The sequence below is a fragment of the Staurois parvus genome, unplaced genomic scaffold (assembly GCF_062004578.1).
Source record: "Staurois parvus isolate SC_StPar_1 unplaced genomic scaffold, SC_StPar_1.0 ptg000011l, whole genome shotgun sequence".
NCBI lineage: Eukaryota > Metazoa > Chordata > Amphibia > Anura > Ranidae > Staurois > Staurois parvus.
Window position 1 is genome coordinate 28,049,001 of NW_028317807.1, and position 20,600 is coordinate 28,069,600.

Consider the following 20,600-nt stretch of genomic DNA (forward strand, 5'->3'; position numbering starts at 1 on the left):
GGAAAAAAAAAAGGGGTATATAAAAATCTAAACAAACATATGCACTGACACATGAACAGATGCATGCGGGGCGAGAGGGGAGAAGCAGGAGGTCGCTGTCCATCCAGGTGGGGCTGAAAATTGAAATTGGTGGTAGGATTTAGCATGAAAGGCTTAAAGTGATGTGGTCGGTAAGGTCATGGGTGGGCCAAACAAAAAGGTCTTACGGCGCAGCCCCTAGTATTTGGAACAATTAAAATATTGTAAAATGTAGGGAGGTCCCCGTAGATGGCAGTGAGTTCCCAAAAGGGAGGACATAATAACATGCATAGTGAAGAATGAGAACACAGGATAATGTCCATGAACATGCATAATAACAAGTATGCTCAAAACAATGGGACCATCCCAGGGCACCCAAGTGGTAGGTGCATGGGGTCCAAAAATGGTGGACCAGCCCCCCAAAAAAAGAAAAAAGGAAGGGGGCAGGAGAAGAAGTGTGGCAAAGATTCAGTCTTCGTCCAGGACATCAGGTCTGGAAGTCAATCTAGTTTGCCTAGAAGGGGGATGTTGTCTTTGTGACAAATGTTCCCAAAGAGGAGTGAGATGAGGAGATTTGCAGGAAGAAGACTGTGAGGCCTGGGAGCCATTGGACGCTGGGAGCATGAGTTGTAGCTTGGTAAGGACTTCCTGAGCTTTTTCCAGCGTGATAAAAGCATAAGTATGGCCTTAGAAGGAGAAAGACAATTTGAATGGGAAATTCCAGCGATATTTGATGCAATGGTTCTGTAACATTTGGACAAAAGTCTGATAATTTTTATTTCCATCAAACGATGGGGCTTCCTTACATTCCTAACAATTAACCCAGTCCATATCAGTATAGCTATCCAACATGATATTTTTCCCCTATGAGATCTGATGTGCTTTCAAAGTGTTCCTTTAATTTTTTTGAGCAGTGTATAAATGATATTTAAATAGTGTTATTTTATAAGAAAGATTTATATAGTAGCATGTAACGTATGAAAAAGGAAACGCAATCATATTTATATCCTAAATTATTATTATATTAGGCTGGGAAAAAAGGATGAAAATTGTGTAGAGTAAAAAAAGAGTGTATACAAAGATGTGGAGGAAATGCCTCTAGAATGAACATATATATTTCTGATGTTCAGCTCCTCAATAAGGCCAAATGGGCTCATCATGCTTACTATATAAATAGAGAATGTTTCCTGGTTACATAATTTAGATGATCATTCTGTGTCAGGAAGCTATCTATTGCAAAAACCTTTAGGCTTTATGTTCCAATGCAAAATGTCTTAGTACACTATAATCCAATGAGCCATTTTCAATAAACCTGTGGTGCACATCAAAATTACTTCTTAAAATAAAACTACAGGCACATTTTTATCATTTTGATAGAGTTTGTATGTTTGTTAGTTTTTTGCCATCTGTGTTCCTTTGGGGAGATTTCATGTCACTGCCTATCTTAAAGCCAAAAGTCAAAAGTGAATCCCCATTGGCATATTTCCTTCATATTACTGTTCTGGGAACCACCCAAAATTTGGGATTATTTTCACTTTCAGTGATACAGTAAACATGCAAAATAGGGTAAATCTCCATAAACAGTAGTAAAGTCCACATTGTGATTTTTCCCTACAGGTAATCTTATTACAAAGCATACCTGTAGGTAAATTGAATGTCTCCTAAATGTGCACCGTTTAGGAGGTATTCACTCTTTTGACAGCCAGCGCATGTACTCTGAATACATACTCATGCCATTCCTTCCGAGCACTGTGCAGTAGCTGTGACTGTCGTGCACATATGGCCTGGAGCTTGCCAACCCAGAAGGAATCTGGGGGAACCAGAGGAATATGGAAACTTTGTCAGCGCTGACAGCACCTCGCTGGAGGGCTTCGTTCTAAGATAAGTATTTCATAATGTGCTAGCATGTGATCCATACTAGCACATTATGCAATCACCTTGCAGGGGATTGTTTTCTTTTTTAGCTGGGCACAGACTACAATAAAAACCTGATGGTTCGCCGGTACAGTCTACATAGATTAAATTGCATGGGCTGTATATGACGAATTCATAACAGAAATTTATCAATTGGGTGATTAGGTATTATTTATCAATGTTAGCCTTTTTGAGAATTATTAGGGGGCATATTTTTGGACTGGAGTTCTATGTATTGTGTTTAAGCTTCATCTTTAGCATCAGCATAATTACCTAGACGTAGGGCCATCTTAACACATGGGCAATCCTAGGCACCACCCAGGGGCCCCAGGTACATGAGTTGCCCCAGAAGTCCCCCCCCCCCCCCCCACAGTTTCTGGCACTATTCTGGTGCTCTTAAGGGTTAAGGAGGTACCCCTGATTGTTTGATCTTTGCTGTCCCTCTTTTACTATTCATACCATGTGATCAAATCACATCCCGTCTACACAAGCAGCTGCAGTAGTGAGATGCTCCACCTTGGGGGTTCCCCCATAAACCCTGCAAAGCACCAGAAGAGTGTCAGAAAATGTTGGGGGAAGGTAGAGGGGAAGATGTCATTCCCACTGTAGATTAAACCCAGTGAGAGAGCGTCAGAATAGGTAAGATTTGTGACAATAGCTTCCCTGCACTGCTCTGCTTGAGGAGACCCTCTCTATATTATACATTATTGCACCCTATACTGTACCTTCCTGCACCCTGTCCATTGTAATGTACCCCCCTGCCCCCTGTACTGTACCCTCATGACCGCTTCACTGTACCCCGCGCCCCCTGTACTGTGCCCTCCTGACTGCTGTACTGTGCCCTCCTGACCCCTGTTGTTTGCCCTGCTGACTACTATACTGTACTTTCCTTCCCCTGTACTATGCCCTCTTGATTGCTATACTGTACCCTCCTGCCCCCTGATCTGTTCCTTCCTGCTTCCCCCCTGTACTGTGCACTTTTTGCCCCTTTACTTTGCCCCACTGACCCTCGTACTCTCCCCTTCTAATGCCTTGTCCTCTGCTCTACTGACTTTTTATATTGTTTAGATATTTTGTGCCCTTGGACACTGTGCCCTCCTGATCATTTTACAGTACCTTGCTGCTCCCTATTCTGTGCCCTCCTGACTGCTGTACTCAGGGGTGTATTTTCCACAAGGCAAACAAGGCATTTGCCTAGGGTGGCATTTTTCAGGGGGGGGCAGCACTGGAAGAAGAGATGGAAGAAGGGACACACATGGCATGGGGACCAAGTGGGAACCGAGAGAGACTGCGGACTGCTTGACAGTTTATGTAGAGCCTGACTCTCGTTCTTGGGGATGTCCAGAGCTGTGGAAGTGAGTGCCTTTCTCTCTCTTGCCGTGGGGGGCTAGTATATGGGGGGAGATGGTACAGGGACAGGGGTGTTGGATGGGACAGGGGTGTTGTTGGTCATGTCAAACTCTCTGTGTGTGGGAGGGCAATTTTTGTGTTGCCTAGGGCAGCACAAAACCTAAATACACCACTGGCTGTACTGTACATTCCTGTCCCCTTTACTGTATGCTCCAGACCGCTGCACTGTACCCACCTGATGCCCCTGTACTGTACCCTCCTGCCCCCTGTTCTGTACCCTGCTGACTACTGTACTCTCCTGCCCTCTGTACTGTGCCCTCCTGACTGCTGTACTGTACCCTCCTGCCCCCTAAACTGTTCCTTCCTGCACCCTCTGTACTGTACTTCCTGTCTCCCCCCTGCACTGTGCCCTATTTGCCCCTATACTTGCCCCACTGACCCCCGTACTCCTCTCTTCTGATGCCCTGTCCTCTGCTCTACTGACTTTTTATATTGTTTGGATATTTGTTCCCTTCGATACCGTGGTCTCTTGATCGCTGTACTCTACCTTCCTCCCCCCTGTTCTGTACCCTCCTGCCCCCTGTACTGTGTCCTCCTGACCGCTGTACTCTACCCCCCTTCCCCCTGTACTGTACTCTCCTGCCCTCTGTACAGTACCCTCCTGACCGCTGTACTGGACCCTTCTGATGTCCCTGTACTATGTCCTCTTGATTGCTGTACTGTACCCCTGTACTGTACCCTCCTGACTGCTGTACTGTACCCTCCTGCCCCCTGTGTACTGTGCCCTCCTGCCCGCTGTAATGTACCCTCCTGTCCCCTGTACTGTGCCCTGAAGACTACTGTACTGTACCCCCCTGCCCTCTGAACTGTTCCTTCCTGCACCCCCTGTACTGTACTTTCTGCCTTCCCCTGTACTGTGCCCTCTTTGCCCCTTTACTTTGCCCCACTGACCCCTGTTCTCTTCAATTCTGATGCCTTGTCTTCTGCTCTACTGACTATTTATATTGTTTAGATATTTTGTGCTCTTGGACACTGTGCCCTCCTGATTGCTGTACTGTACCTTTCTGCCCCCCCCCCCTCCAGGGGTATATTTACCACAAGGCAAACAAGGCATTTGCCTAGGGTGGCATTTTTCAGGGGGGGGGGCAGCACTGCCCCTTGGAAGAAGGGACAGAAGAAGGGACACACGCGGCATGAGGACCTGGTGGGTTCCGAGAGATGCTGTGGGTTTCATGACGGTGTATGCAGAGCCCGACTTTTGTTCCTGGGGATGTCCAGAGCTGTGAAGGTAAGTGTCTTTTTCTCTCTCGCCATGGGGATGGTGGCTGGTGTATGGGGGGTAGTGGTAGTGGAAGGCTCGGGTGGAGAGCAGGGGTGCTCTTGGTCTATCAATGTCAGGCTCTTTCTGCTGGGGGGGTGCCAATATTTGCTTTGCCTAGGGCAGCACAAAACCTAAATACAACACTGCCCCCCCCCCCCCCCCCCCCGTTTTGTGCCTGCCTGACTACTGTACTGTTCCCTCCAGACTACTGTACTGTACCATTCTGTCCCCTGATCTGTTCCCTCCTGATCCCCCCTGTACTGTACATTCCTGTATCCCCTGTGCTGTACTTCCTGCCTTCCCCTGTACTGTGCCCTCTTGGCCCCTTTACTTTGCCCACTGACACCTGTACTCTGCCCTTCTGATGTCCCGTCCTCTGCTCTACTGACTATTGTTTGGACATTTGTGTTGATTAGTCTTTGATTTATGGCATGTTTTCTTAATCGATTTTATTGAAAGTACTAATAAATATATGTTTAATTCTATCAAATATTTATAGTTTAATTTATGAGAGTAGGTGAGTAACTTGGGGCAGGCTGGGAAGGGACCCAGTGCATGACTTTTCCCAGGGGCCCATGATGGTAATAAAATGTCCCCATATAGATGACTACAATTCTTCCTGAGACGATGGCATTGACTTTTTGGAATTTAAGCCTTGTGTAGGAAGGAATTAGTGCCAGTGGGTTTCAAGGAGTACTTGGATAAAATGTGTTCACCGTCATGAAGCAATTCTAGATTCCAAAAAACCAAAGTAGCTGTACTGTAAGCATTAGTGAAGGATAAACATAAATTATTCTTGTTGCAATATGTAACAAAGTATAGGATTCTTCAGGGCCAACTAAAATGGTTAAAATATTGTTACAATGTATTTATTTTCTGCCTGTTTCTTATTCCATGTGTCTTCCATTTTTAGTTTGCCTTTTCTTGTTACATTTGCTACATTTGTTTGAAGTATACTTTCTTTGCTACACTGCCAAGAGCTAACTGTCCTTTATGTTGTAAGTGTGTTTCGCCATCTAGTGGCTGTGTGGTGTAATTTCAGTTTTTTCATTCCTAGCCCTAACAGACCATTGCCAGTGTCATATTTATCAGTTAGTATATACCTTATATTTTATGTCACGTCTGCCTGGTGTTTTTGGTATGTATGCATAATTCTCCCAAAATGTATTTTATATTATGGGCCATAAATGCAGTTTGCAGCCAGTACCCCTAGCATACTACAAAGATGCAAGAGTAACGTGTCCCTATGAGGCTAGGTTCAGATTTGTACACTGTGGGAATGCACAATAATCACTTGTATTCCCACCAATGCACAAAAGACATGCACTCCTTTTGCAGGCGCATCAGTGCCATTAATTTATAATGGGACCCCAATGCACTTTAACAAAAGGTACCAGCATTTTAGTGCAGCACACTTTTAAAAAGAGGTCATTTACATCTTGTGTTAGATTTTCTCTGCAAAATGTGACATGCAAATTCATGTACACATAGGTATAAACAAAGCCTAAGGCTAGGTTTACACCTATGCAGGTTGCATTTGAGCCGTTTCTGCATTGCGTTTCATTTTGCGTTTTTACATTTGCATTTTTGCTGCATTGTTTAAAATGTTTCTTGTTGCTAGGCAGATTTAAAATGCAAAATGCGGCAAAAATGCAATACATGCTTTTCTGCAGCATTTCTATTGAAGTCTATAGAACCAAAAATTCTACTTTTTTGTTCAAAAAAGTACCTGACCCTTTCCAAAAAAATGCAGCGGGTGAAAATGCACAGGTGTAAACATGTCCCATAGGAAATCATGTAAAAAATGGACTGTACTGCGTTTCTGCAAAATGCTGTAGGAAACCCTTAGGTTTTAACCTAGGGTAAGAAGGAGTTGTAATCTGAAGTGTGCCACTTAACAACCAGACCCAGAAGTAGATTCTCTGTTCCACTGCCACAAGGACACAGGTAGCTAAAACTCCCAGTAAAAAATGAGTAACTCTGGCGCACAGGAGTAAAGTAGTGTAAGAGTGAAAAGGATAAAAATGATAAAGTAATAGATGATAATGGAAATATTGCCATACAAGTACTTAAAGCAGGGTATGTAAATGCATTGGTGTACAATAAGTCCTTATAAGAGTCTCTCAGGCAATCTGCCTGGAATCTTTTAGGCACAAAAAGATAGCAGCCATCCTCTGAGCAAGCCAGCTTTGTATGCAGGGACAGAAGAAAAGAGACAGGAAGCGCCCGTCTGAGTGTATAATAGCACTGTATTTAATAGCAAAGAATTAAAAACACTCACAAAAGGAAGAAATAAAACAAGCTCATCTGTGTATATGAGAGATGACCGTTCCTCAAAACGTCCTGCAGGCGCCACCGCTGATTGGTGCAATAGCAGCTGGGCTGATGGAGATGGTGAGAGACACTGTAGTTTTCAATCCTAGAGTGGTGGTGTTGTAGAGCCGTTCCAGATTCCTGTCACTCCTCACTGATTTAAACCTCTAATTGTCATACTACCATGTCACAATCCCGTGCATTGCACAACAATCATGGGTTTAAATCAAGTGGTGAGGAGGCAACATATTGGGGGGGTGGTAAAACCTTTCAGTTGAATCACGGTTTAACAACTCCCAATCCCTACCCCCTATAACTGCTGAGGCAGCAGCCAAAGGTGTACACATGCCGCAGCAGGAATTACACCCCCTCTTGCTTTAGGTGGTACCACCTGTCAATCAAGACCCATTCAAGAAAATGGAGCAACTCTGCAATTGCCCGTAACTGCATGCTTCTGTGGCGTTCAAGGGGTTAAAGCACGTGGTGAGAAAGTAACATAATGCTGCCTGTTTAATCCCTTGTTTGCTGTACTGCACAAGATTGCAGGGCCCTTGCAGAGTGGCCTCATTCACTTAAATTGGTTGTGCTTGGCAGGTTCTACACCCATCAACCATGACAGGGTGTAGGATCCAGCACTATAGAGGAGACACCGCATTATGTGGCTCTTGCTCCCTACTACAGCGCCAACTTTACAAGTAGTCCCTCTGCATTGCAGTCTGCTTGATGCTCTGGAATGGTGGGTCAGCAAGCCCTGACCATGATCTACCAGTCACCTGGCCAAGATCTACTGGTAGATCACAATCTACTGGTTGCTGACCCCCAACGTACTGTATATCTACAATACATGCACATTTTCCTGTGTTTCACACCTCTAAAATACAGAAATGCATTCAGTTCCTAGGTCTTGTTGTGGACTGACAACACACAGAATTTTGTGCACTTACTGATGAAAGATTTGCCAGTTGTGTTGTTAAACCTTTCAAACCCATCCACTCTTTAATCTTTACAACATAGACATTGTTATTCTGCAGTCTAAAATAAGAGCTAAGGGAGTCTAATTAGGATGATGCAAGAAGTGTTCACAGGATAGCATTGAAGTTCTAACATAATCAACAGGTATTTCCTTGCACTTATCAAACAGATATAACAAAATTCTTTTAAAGAAACATTTAACAGAAAAGGTAGCAAACAAGATACATTCATTGGCAGGGTTTAAATACACATTAAATAACAGACCTGAAAGCTCATGTAGGTGGGACTCTACAATGAGCATGCAAGTGGAAAAAGTATAACACAGATGTGAGGATAAAGGTGGGGGTAAGAACATATGGGAATAAGTATGCTAATGCATAAATGAGTGGTATTGTGAGTACTACAGATTACATTTTTCTCTCAAGAAAAAAATGTCTTGCTGTTTACATAAAAGGCTATGACAAACTGTCCCATCTTATTCCCATTAATGAATGCGTTTGTCATGCTTTCATTTAAGTAATTATGAAACGCATTTGCAATTAGCGCTGAAGCTCAGACAGTAATATATTTATTTCCATGCTCATTGCTTCCAATTGAAATTCAGCAGTGGAAGATACTTAATGTTGCTAATTAAGATGCTTCTAATGTCTGATTTAATACATTTTTAGTGCTTTGGCTGCAGCTCCTTGAAAAAATTCTACTCTATAATAAAAATGTACACCGCCACTATCAGAAATTAAAGACCCAGCACAAATGAACAGAATTCATTTGTCAGGTTTGCCTTAAATCCATTAATGCTCATGACTGTACCTGTATCCAAGCAGCACAGCATTTGGATCAAGCAGCAGAGAAAAGGGTAAACATGGGTAGTATATACAAACTGTACAACATTCTACCAGACTGGAAAAGGACAACTATATGTTGGCTGTGTGATAGTCCAGACATTATGTAGCAGTTTTTAGTACTATTATATTAAGTTGCATTATGAGGTTGATGTTATTTATATTCTAAACAACAGATACAGACTTGAACAATAAGGACAATTGCAGATAATAGTGTAACATAAGCGCTACTGACTTCATCTATGTGCAAACAATCAATAATACCAGAGCACTTACAATGGATATATGAGAAATCATGTCTTCAAATTAAAACTATCCAGCAATGTGACATCCCAAGAATATACACAGGGATATTGCTTACCACATATATGAGCAGTGCTCATAGCGTGATGACGTCACTGGAATCAAGCTCTGCTCCTTTACACGTTATGACCAATAAAGGGACTTCTTCAGAAGGTGGAAGCCCAGTGACGTCATCATGCTACAAGCGCCGCAATTGAGGATTATATGTGGTGAGCGATATCCCTGTGTATATTCATTGGATGTCACTTTGCTGGATGGTTTAATCTAATAAAAGAATTCAGTGAGCACTATGAGAGTTTTCTCTTTCATGCAGTTCTATACTGTACATGTCGTTGCATGCTGAGTTGGTGATTTCCTATCTTGATGGAGGAGAGGGAGGAGACCAAACCATATTATTAAACAAGCCGTTTTGCCCTCATATTAGCTTAGAAGTCATATCAATAAAGTGGAGTGTCATTGAATGAAGATTTGTGCACTATACACTGAGACACATAAATGACCACTGGAAGGGCTGGGAGCATTCAGTTGCCTACCTGGATGATTTTGTAGTATTAGGTCCTAACTGGAGATACACTTTTGACATTGGTCACAAGTTCTGGACAAACTGTCAGCAGCCAATTCAACAGTTAAACCCAGTAAGTGTCATACAGGCATGGCAGACGTCCAGTACTTAGAACACCAAGTAAGACACCTTGAGACAGGGAAGATTGAGGCCATCATGGCCATTATTCTTTGGGACAGCCGGATACTATAGGAAAATTGCATACAACTAGTACCTTGGCTATATCCTGGTCCTTTCAGACCTTGAAGGAGACACTGCCTAGTGTTTCTGTGCTACAAGCTCTAGATTTCACAGGTTGGTTTCTAATGTAAGGTGATGCTTCTGCCTATGGCTTGGTTGCAAGCCAGGTGGATAAGTCAGGACAGGAACATCTCATCCTCTACCTGTATGACTGCAGCTTCACTGTAATCACCCACTTCATTCCACTCAACCGGTTGAAATATATTGTTGGGAAGAACAGCAAGCTTTTCCATTGGAGCTAGATGCTCCAGCAATATGATTTTACCATCTAGCATAAAAAAAGAAACTGACAGATTGTCTCAAGAAGTAATTCCAGCAGAAGTTGGTCACATTGGAAATAATTTTGTAATCTCCTAGATGCAATTTCCTAAAGAGAGAAGGTATGACAATACTGTAGTCTGGTAAAAAAGGAAAATAAAGATGTTTTGTTTCTTTTTTTTTTGCTATGATGTTATGATTTGGTTCTTCAGCACCTTTGGATCCCTGCATTTGCCTGCTGTCCTTCCCTCCTTTCCCTTTGCACACACTGCATTGCGCATACATGGAATATGGGGATTTTACATTATGACCACAGACCATTACCACTCATATCTTTTGTGTCATTTGCTTATCATCCTACTTTGTAAGTAGATATATTTGTTACATTAGGATGCGTATGTGTTCAGCTTTTACATTTTCATCATAAATGTCCATTGGATTTGCCCTGAAGAAGAGCAAGTTTCAAAATGCTTTGTATGTACAGGCATGATACCATCTGTATATGAAGCACTGGCCTGCCATTTGGGGTGCTTAAGAATAATTGGTTGATTTATGCATTTTGTAAGGATTTACGATACTCTTAAATACCATTATGTGAGGTCTAACATTTTTGGGCTTTGTGTATGGGTTTTATCTTTGGAATAATACGTTTTCTTAAACTTTTTAAGAATTGTTTTTGATATGGTGCCCTTAAAATCCCTGCCACCCGCTATCCTTTTTTCACTGTATACTAATAGTCTTTGGGATGGGCACAAGCTTAGTTTCAAATCACACCGTCCTGATTTTGTGTGTGTGTGTATATATATATATATATATATATATATATATATATATAAATATATAAATAAAAGCATTAGGACTAAAGTAAGTTTCCTAAAGAAAGCAAACCAATCCAAAATCTGAACTATCCCACTTATCAACTATCAATTAAATAGTACTAGCAAATAGTTGGCTGCTATTGCTCGATACAAATTCAGGGATCCAGGAATAGCTTTTCCTTGAATTTGTGTATAGTGTTTAGGGCATAGAATAGCCCCTATTTGGGTTTGCAGCTGAGGAGATCTCCAGGATCATGGTCACTTTTGGCCACTTCCCCATCCATACCCAATAAAGACTGCAGCTGCCACAGCTGAATCTTCCTTTGCCTATGCCAGGGAAAGCCAGTAATGTGTCTGCAGACACTCCATTGCTGCTGATTCAATGATGATCCATAAAAAGCAAAGTTCTATGGATGGGCCCCCTGTTTTGTCCAGGGCCTTTGAGATGCCAAAGCATTCCGCAACATGTTGTGAGTAGGCTGCAAAATTCCTCAGGCGCTAGACTCCAGCAGAACTGGTCTGAAGGAAATCATTTAAGTAGTGGATGATGGAATCAACCCTCCCCACATCCTGAACTACTCCTATTACTACATCCTGAACTACTACTATTCGAAGTAACTGAATTTTCAAATAATAGATGGAAAAAGAGCAGGCAATGTTCAACAGAGTTAAGCCCCTGCCACACAAATGTTCTGATCAGGTCCACCTGTTTTTCAGATGGACCTGATCAGACAGTCCATTCACCTCTATGGACCAGTGGGTGTAAAAAGACTTACACCCAGGGGCAGACTGACAACTCATGGGCCCCCAGGCAATAGGGGATCAAGGGGCCCCTGTGTGCTTGCCCAAACTCAAAAAAAAAAAAAAAAAGAAGGTACCAGGGGCATCTCATGGGGCCCCCTACCGACCCCGGGCCCTCGGGCAATGCCCGAGTTTCCAAATGGTCAGTCCGCCCCGGTTACACCTGCCAACCTCTAATTTGGTCTGCTAAAGACAAACAGAAAGGGATCCATTCTCTACTGTTTAAGCAGATCAGATCGGAGGTAGTTGGGTGTAAACAGACAGTGGAATCCGTTTACCCCCGACCACCCATACAGCACAGCAGGCTCGGTCTATACCTCCTCTCCAGAAACTGAGCAGACACAGACCTGTCATCTGCCTGCTCTGCTCATCAGCAGGGCATCTGTGAGAGGATTTCCACACTGAATGGAACGGAGTTCACTGCATGTGAAAGGGGCCTATGAACCCTGCTACCAATATAAAAACTGTCAGGACCAGCTTGACACACAGAGAGACTCAGAGACCAGACAAAGGTCCTGAAAGTGGACTGCACGAAGACTTATGTATTTATAGGCAAGTATATACGACAAAAAGGGAGGTAAGGGGAGTTTTCCCTGTGAAATGTTTGGAGTTTTTTGTCATTTCTATTAACTCAGAAATGTCTGAACAAAATGCTAGAGAGCCTTGCTTACTTCTACATTGTAAGACTGTTATTTACCTCCAAATGACGCTGTTATAATGTAAAGTCTGTTACACATTATACAATTGTCATGTTACTTTTCTGCACAAGGAGGACAGTGCCATCTTGTGGTCAATACACACATTTTTAATGGTCAATGTGAATCAAGAGGACTTTTCTACAAAAACAAAACAAAAGGAACTTATATTACAAGCCTTTTATTGGTTCATTAAAAAAAAAACAGACTGGAGGTTTAATTTTCACCCACTTCCAGACAAAACAAGTTAGGGTAACATTTACCCACTTAATAAAAAAATTGAATCTATACAATAATTCATCCCTGCAGTATTTACATTTAAAATGTGCAAGTGGAATAAAACCAGAGATTCTGAGTGACAAATTCTTTGATGAAGACTTTTCACAAATATTAACAGTGTGTAACAGTAAGAATTACTGTTTATATCTCTTAATACTGAAACAAATTACATTAAAAAAACCCCAAAAGTTGGCAAAACATAGGCAGAGCATTTAGAGAAATAATATAAGAAAAGGGGGGTAGGCAGCATGTTCATTACTTAGCAAGGTACAACCAGGTTGATTGGTTTGACACAAAAGCTGATATCTGAAATCTAAATGGGGTATAGTATATTACGTTAGCTGTTTTTGGAATGTTCAGCTTTTGTTGAAGTATCAGTTTATCTTGCATCTAGTACAGTTTCCTGTTGGATTTATTACACTTTAAATATATAGGCTTTTTGTTATATAAAGTGTGTTCATGATTTAAGAAACAGATTGATAATAGCAATGTTGGTCAAAATAATAAAAGTAACTTAAGAAGTTAATTGACTTTAAAGGTCAATTGCTGCCGATAGTCAGAGCATTGAAAGCTTGCTATGAACTTCATTAACCCTGGGTTCACATATGTGCGGGCCGGTTTCAGTGCAATTTGCAAAAAGAGTCCAGTGTGATTTTGTTCAGCAGTTCAGGTGCAATTCAGGTGAGAATTGTCAAAGTATATGATATTGGAAATTGCACCTGAACCAGCATGAAAATTGTACCTCTTCTTAAAAATTGCACTGCAGCCAGGCCCACGCCTATGTGAACTGGCTCCATAGAAAGCTGGTTTGGTGCACATCTTGTGTATATTCCCATCGCACACATTCCTGGAAATATGGCTCATCAATAGCGGGTGCTGTAGCGACTACCAGCTAGGACTGGAAACATCATAGGCAAACGTACATATTTGCCAACACACCATGGATCTCCAAATATGGTCCAAAGAGGTTTTAATGCAAAAAGATCACGTTACAGAAGAAAATGCAATGCGGAGCATGCAATGCGGAGCAGCGCAGGACCCCTTCATCAGGCATGTGATGATCTGCCTGATGAAAGGGTCTTGCGCAGCTCCGAAGCATTGACCTTTCTTCTGTGATGTGATTATTTTTTCAATAAAAACCTCTTTGGACCAGATTTGGAGATCCATAGTGTGCTGGTTTGGTTCACATGTCATGGGAATCAGATATGGTTCAAAACGCTCCCAATTCACATATACAGTTAGGTCCATATATATTTGGACACAGGCACAAATTTTTGTTTTTTTCAGGTATTTACCAAAACATATTCATACTATAGTTATACAATGGATATGGGCTGAAAGTGCACACTCTCAGGTTTAATTTGAAGGTATGTACATGCAAATTGGAGGGACCAAAAGTAATTGAACAATTGAAACAAAAGCGGCTTCATGACCAGGTGTGGGCTACTCCTTTGTTATTTTTTTTCATTCAATTTAGCAGGTAAAAAAGGTCTGGAGTTGATTCTAAGTGTGGTATTTGCATTTGGAATCTATTGCTGTGAACCTACATAATGCGTTCAAAGGAGCTGTCCATGCAAGTGAAACAGGCCATTGTAAGGCTTCAAAAATGAAACAAATCCATCAGAGAGATAGCAGCAACATTAGGAGTGGCCAAATCAACAGTATGGTACATTCTGAAGAAAGAAGAATGCACTGGTGAGCTCAGCAACATAAAAAGGCATGGACATCCACAGAAGACAACAGTGGTGGATGATCGCAGGATCCTCTCTATGGTAAAGAAAAACCCATTCACAACATCCAGACAAGTGAAGGACATTCTCCAGAAGGTGGGCATATCATTGTCAAAGTCTACAATCAAGAGAAGACTTCACGAGAGCAAATACAGAGGGTTCACCACAAGGTGTAAACCATTCATAAGCCTGAAGAATAGAAAATCGACATTAGAATTTGCAAAAAAACATCTAAAAAAGCCAGACCAGTTCTGGAAAAGCATTCTTTGGAGGGATGATACCAAGATTAATCTGTACCAGAATGACGGGAAGAAAAAAGTGTGGAGAAGGCTTGGAACAGCTCATGATCCAAAGCAAAAAATGTCATCTGTAAAACATGGTGGAGGCAGTGTGATGGCATGGTCATGCATGGCTTTCAGTGGCACTGGGTCATTGGTGTTTATTGACGATGTGACAGAAGACAGAAGCAGCCGGATGAATTCTGCAGTGTTTAGAGATACACTGTCAGCCCAGATTAGCCAAATGCAGCTAAGTTGATTGGACAGCGCTTCATAGTACAGATGGACAATGACACAAAACACACTGCAAAAGCAACCCAGGAGCTTTTAAAGGAAAAGAAGTGGAATATTCTGCAATGGCCGTGTCAATCACCTGATCTCAACCCAATTGAGCATGCATTTCACTTGCTGAAGGCAAAACTAAAGGCAGAAAGACCCACAAACAGAACAACTGAAGACAGCTGCAGTTAGAGCCTGGCAAAGCATCAGAAAGGAGGAAACCCAGTCTTTGGTAATGTCCATGGGTTCCAGACTTCAGGTAGTCATTGCCAGTAAAGGATTCTCAACAAAATATTAAAAAAATGAACATTTTATTTATGATTATATTAATTTGTCCAATTACATTTGAACCCCTGAAAATGGAGGGACTGTGTATAAAAATGTTTTATGTTCAACCCCTTGAATTAAAGCTAAAAGTCTGCACTTTCATTTGGATTGTTTCATTTTAATTTATTCTGGTGGCATACAGAGCCAAAAGTATGAAAATTGTGCCTGTGTCCAAATATATATGGACCTAACTGTATAAGAACTGGGGCTAAAGCCCAACTCAAGGATCATGCTCACTTTGAATACACCAAACCCTTTCCTAATGCAAAAGAAAACTGGTGTTTAATTTTGCCTCACTTTTTCTTTAAACTGGAATTGTTCAAATCAATGATGTCCCATCTTTTGCTGGATAAACAAGTTCTTTTTGTGCGCTGGGAGGACAGAAGTAGATACGGCACGTTACATCCGCTCTTACACACAGCACTACATTTTCCATGAGTCAATGAGGAATTTAGGAAATGTTAGTCCTTTGTGGGTGGAGCTGAAAAGTTGGAGGGGTGTGTCGATTGTCTTTATTTGCACAGCTGTCAAATGAACTGATGTAGGCAGGCCACAGCCCAGTTCTATGCTGATCCTTCCTCCCACAGGAGGCCTGACTTTATGAGGCACACTCCTTTTTCTCAGGACTACAATGGGGGACCCATTTTTCCTTATGAAGAAAACAGTGGCACTTGGACACATACACAAAAGCAAAGGATGAACTTTGGGCCAGTTTGGGGCATCACAATGCAGGAAAAACAGACATGATGAGGAAAAGGCTGACATTTTTACAGAGGAAAGGCAAGTACTTTGATGAGAAGATAATAATCATTCTGCTTGTAGTTGGGCTTTAAAGTTACCAATTAAAGGTATTGTAATTACTAGTTATTTTTTTCTGACATAAATTACTTTTCCTGAACTGATTTACACATTCTTAGCACTTTTTAAAAAACAACTAAACTCTCTCAAAATAATACTTTTTTTTTCTTTAGAGCATAGTAAATAAAACAGGATTGCATTTAGTCTGTAAAAATAAATATACATTTTTCTCTTCTTGTGTTTCTTTTTTTGTCTCCCTGTGCAGTACACATCCTGTAGAATACTTGTTCAGCTGCCACTGGACTGCACATGTCTATAGAAAGTTGCTACATCACAGTATATTGCTGTGAACTCAACAAACTGTGCCACCAAACTATGTGTGGACATGAATGCTTCTAGCCCTACTTGGGGGAGCACAGGAAAGAGTGAGAATGCTACAGTTGAATTAAAGCCTAACTCCGATCTCAATTGCATACTCACAATGGTCCAGCTTGGAAGTAAGCATATCTGAGGGACCGATAGGGCAGCTGACAATCGCTGTAGTAGTTAGCGCTACTACAGTGATCACCTTGATCCTTCAGATCCTGTGTGCAGCTTCTGTCCTACTGCACACTGACCACGGGGTCACTGCCGTCATTCACAGAATGCCTTCTATTTTTTTCAATACATACAAGGCATTCTCCAACTGGATGAGGTAGGAACCGTGACATCACCTTCCCTCCTTTCCACCTAGTTCGACTACTACAGTCATTGTCAGCGCCCACAACAGTCCATCAGGAATGAGATACACAAGTGAGACCAATGTAATTATGCAATTAAGATCAGGATATACCTTGCCTACCAGGAATTGTTTGAATTAAAGCACAAAATATAAATAGGATTACATACTTTTTTTGTTTTAAATTTTCCTAACACAGGAATGTGTGCAATATTATATTTGGTGTAAGTCTTTGGTTTTGGATACACTTTAAGATTTCTACTGATTATATTTTATATCTCGCAAATTTTTATATCTTGCCAAGATCTCTGCATAGAAAAATAAAACTGGAAGGGGTGGCAATCACAAGGGTATATACACCCCACTGTACCACATATTCTGAGACAGAAAGTAAAATGGTCTGTTCTATGGGTACAACACCACTATAGATTTGTACTAGATGTCACTGTGCCATCATAAGAAATTGTTTAACACAATTTTTTCATTAAAGGAAACAGTCACGTGACTATAATGCAAGAACAAGTTAGCTGCTCCTGCATTGCATCCCATATTCCCATTATTGTAAACACAGAGTTGTGCTAAATTTTATCTGCTCTCTAAGTCACAAGTAGCTAGCCCTCCATTGAAGGAAATATACTCATACATCCAGCTCTGTATGTGCTACATCCCTAATTTGAGAAAGAAGTATTAATAGATCCCTCATTTATTTAACCTTTTATCCTATAAAGGCGCATTAGACAGCAGCAAAATGTCCACTTTAAATCAGCCACCTGCAGATTTCTGGTATGTGCCAGTCTGGGTAGAGTGAATGCTACAGGGCAGATTGCCCTACTGAAGTTTACAGTCAATAGACAATTTTCCAGTGTGTCGGCTGCTCACATTTCTTTTCTTGGTCTCCACAAAATCGGTTATAGGTCGTCTTTGGGTCAAAACCTAAAATTTCTCTCTCTTCATGAATGCGAAAAGAGAAAGTAGAAACGGAAGTGCCAATAAAATACCTGTAAACAAAATTAGACAAGTTATGATAAAAGAAGTAAGCGTTAGGTAGGGTTCACTGATTATTTCAGCTAATGCTTGTTATGCATTTCTGGAATATGGAACGGAAAAATAGTTTGGCAAGGTCCAGCCAAAATCTTTTTTGTTTTTAAAAAACAGTAAGACCCGATCACACCCTATTGTCCGCAAACACAGCGGTCATATCGGTGCGGTTCTGACTTGGTCAGAGCAGCACCGATTTCTAAAGTAGTACATGCTGTACTTTTGGTGCTATTTGCATAGACATCTGTGTCAGATGTCTTGCAAATTGCACCTGAAATCAGCAAGTCACCCGATTTTGGAATCGTATGACTTCACTGTAAGTCACATGATTTCAAAGTCGAGCTTGATGTGATCGGGGTGTAAGAGAGGATTAAAACATCTGTTTTCTAATTCCACAACCACGCTTTCCTTTTCTTTTCAAGAAATATTAGATAAGGGCAACGGCAATAAAAACCTGACAAATTTGTGGCCTTTCCCCACTCTACTAAATTTGTGTTTCTGTTCCTCTTCCCTCCACTGTCCCCCCAGAAGGAAGTGAGGAGATAGGCAATAACATAAATCCAGAGGTTCTAACATTTCTCACTGTCTAATCCAAAAAAAATCAATATTTTTGGCTGAGCTGGGCTGTACATTTAAGATTCTATAGACCAGATTTATTGGAGGATATTTAACCTTGAGATTTACAAACAATATGGATGGCAGTGTGTTGTTTGACCTGCCGACTTTATTCCTATGCTGTATTTTTCTGTGATTCCAGCAATCAGATCTCTCTGGCAGAACCTTACTACCAACGGCAAAGGAAATTGCTGTGCAAAACACCCAGCCCATGTGCAGCTGACATTTTTATTTTGCATATTAGACAGTAAAATGACAAAGTGAAGCTTTGTGAACCTGCACAGAAAAAAAATAAATGATGGCAGCCACTGTTAACATCTTCCTCCAAAAATGCTAGGGGTGCGAGTGTTACACATACCCCATAGCATCAATACTTTAGGCCAACAATCCAGAAGAAGTTTGCAAATCAGGACTCGAATTTGCTGCTTATTCTAGGTTAGTGATTGAAGTCAGAGACAGCCAGGAAAGTAGCATTTTCGGTCATCACCAATGGAAGGATTCATATTTCTTTTAGTACTACGCACATGCAGTTCACATTTATTTTCTTCTATGGATTTCCAAAAATGCATTGTGGATATACATACTTTACGTACCTGATGTGTAACTATATGTTAATGACAATAATCACTTTCTTCACATTCAAAGTACATACAATTACAGAAACCACCATTTTCCTACCTACACAGGAAAGGGCCTTTGGTAGGAGAGACAGCAATGCTGGAGGAAAGACAATTATAAGGCTTGTATTTAGTTTTACCCTGGTAAAGAAAATTACAATCTAAGGCTTTTATACTGATCCATAGCAAAAATGGGCTAAAAACAGATATGCGTTTATGCCGCATTTGCAGTGCTTTTTACATGGGACATGTGAAAAAAAAAAAAAAAAAACACATAAGACAAAAAAAAACAAAAAGAGGATGTGTTTTTGCTGTGGTTTTCATGCACTTCTATAGGGGTGGTGTGTTTTTTTACCACACCAAACCTGCACAAAAGATGCAGCAAGCAGGATTTTACCAAATCCAGTGGACCTGGAATGGATCAGTGTAAAGAGTTCCATATGATCACATAGTCACACATTTATCTTCCACTTTTTTTAATGCAAAAGCGGACGAAAAAACAGATCAGTGTGAAAGCAGTGTGCAATGTCTCTGCCATCACAAAATGCTTAGCTATAACAGGTACATTTGGTTTGCGGTAATAGAAATGTAACATTAGATTTTTAATTTTTTACCTCTGCCACAAATTAAAGTAGAATTCCAGGTTTAATTTGACTTTAAATAGTCTGTTTGGGCCAAGCTGGCCCAAAGAACTACACTATATTGGCAAAAGTATTGGGACACCTGCCTTTACACGAACATGAACTTTAATGGCATCCCAGTCTTAGTCCATAGGGTTCAAAATTGAGTTGGCCCACCCTTTGCAGCTATAACAGCTTTGACTCTTCTGGAAAGGTCATCCACAAGGTTTAGGAGTGTGTCTATGGGAACGTTTGACCATTCTTCCAGAAGCGCATTTGTGAAGTGAAGCACTGATGTCGGACGAGAAGGCCTGGCTCACAGTCTCTGCTCCGTTTCATCCTAAAAAGTGTATCGAGTGGAGGTCAGGACTCTGCAGGCCAGTCAAGTTCCTCCACCCTAAACTCACTCATCCATGTCTTTATGGACCTTGCTTTGTGTACTGGTGCACAGTCATGTTGGACAGAAAGGGGCCATCCCCAAACTGTTCCCACAAAGTCGGGAGCAAGAAATTGTCCAAAATGTTTTGGTATGCTGACGCCTTAAGAGTTCCCTTCACTGGAACTAAAGGGCCAAGCCCAAACCTTGAAAAACAACCCCACACCATAATCCCCCCCCCCCCCCACCAAACTTTACACTTGGCACAATGCAGTTAGGCAAGAACCGTTCTCCTGGCAACCGCCAAACCCAGACACGTCCATCGGATTGCCAGACAGAGAAGCATGATTGGTCACTGCAGAGAACATGTCTCCACTGCTCTAGAGTTCAGTGGTGGTGTGCTTTACACCACCGCATCCGATGCTTTGCATTGCACTTATTATTACTACTACGAGTTTATATAGCGCCAAAGGGTTTGCTCAGCGCTGTACAATAGAGGGGGGACAATACATGGCACA

General features: G+C 41.5%; 1 protein-coding gene across 1 annotated transcript in view; it reads right to left on the reverse strand.

Annotated features, from left to right (window-relative positions):
• Positions 1-12,572: 12,572 nt before the first annotated feature.
• POFUT2 (protein O-fucosyltransferase 2) overlaps positions 12,573-20,600 on the reverse strand; it is a 30,149-nt gene continuing 22,121 nt past the window's right edge. The window contains exon 9 of the mRNA XM_089671939.1: positions 12,573-17,814. Coding sequence (XP_089528065.1) covers positions 17,661-17,814 — 154 coding nt within the window. The 3' untranslated portion in view covers positions 12,573-17,660. The remainder of the gene's footprint in view (positions 17,815-20,600) is intronic.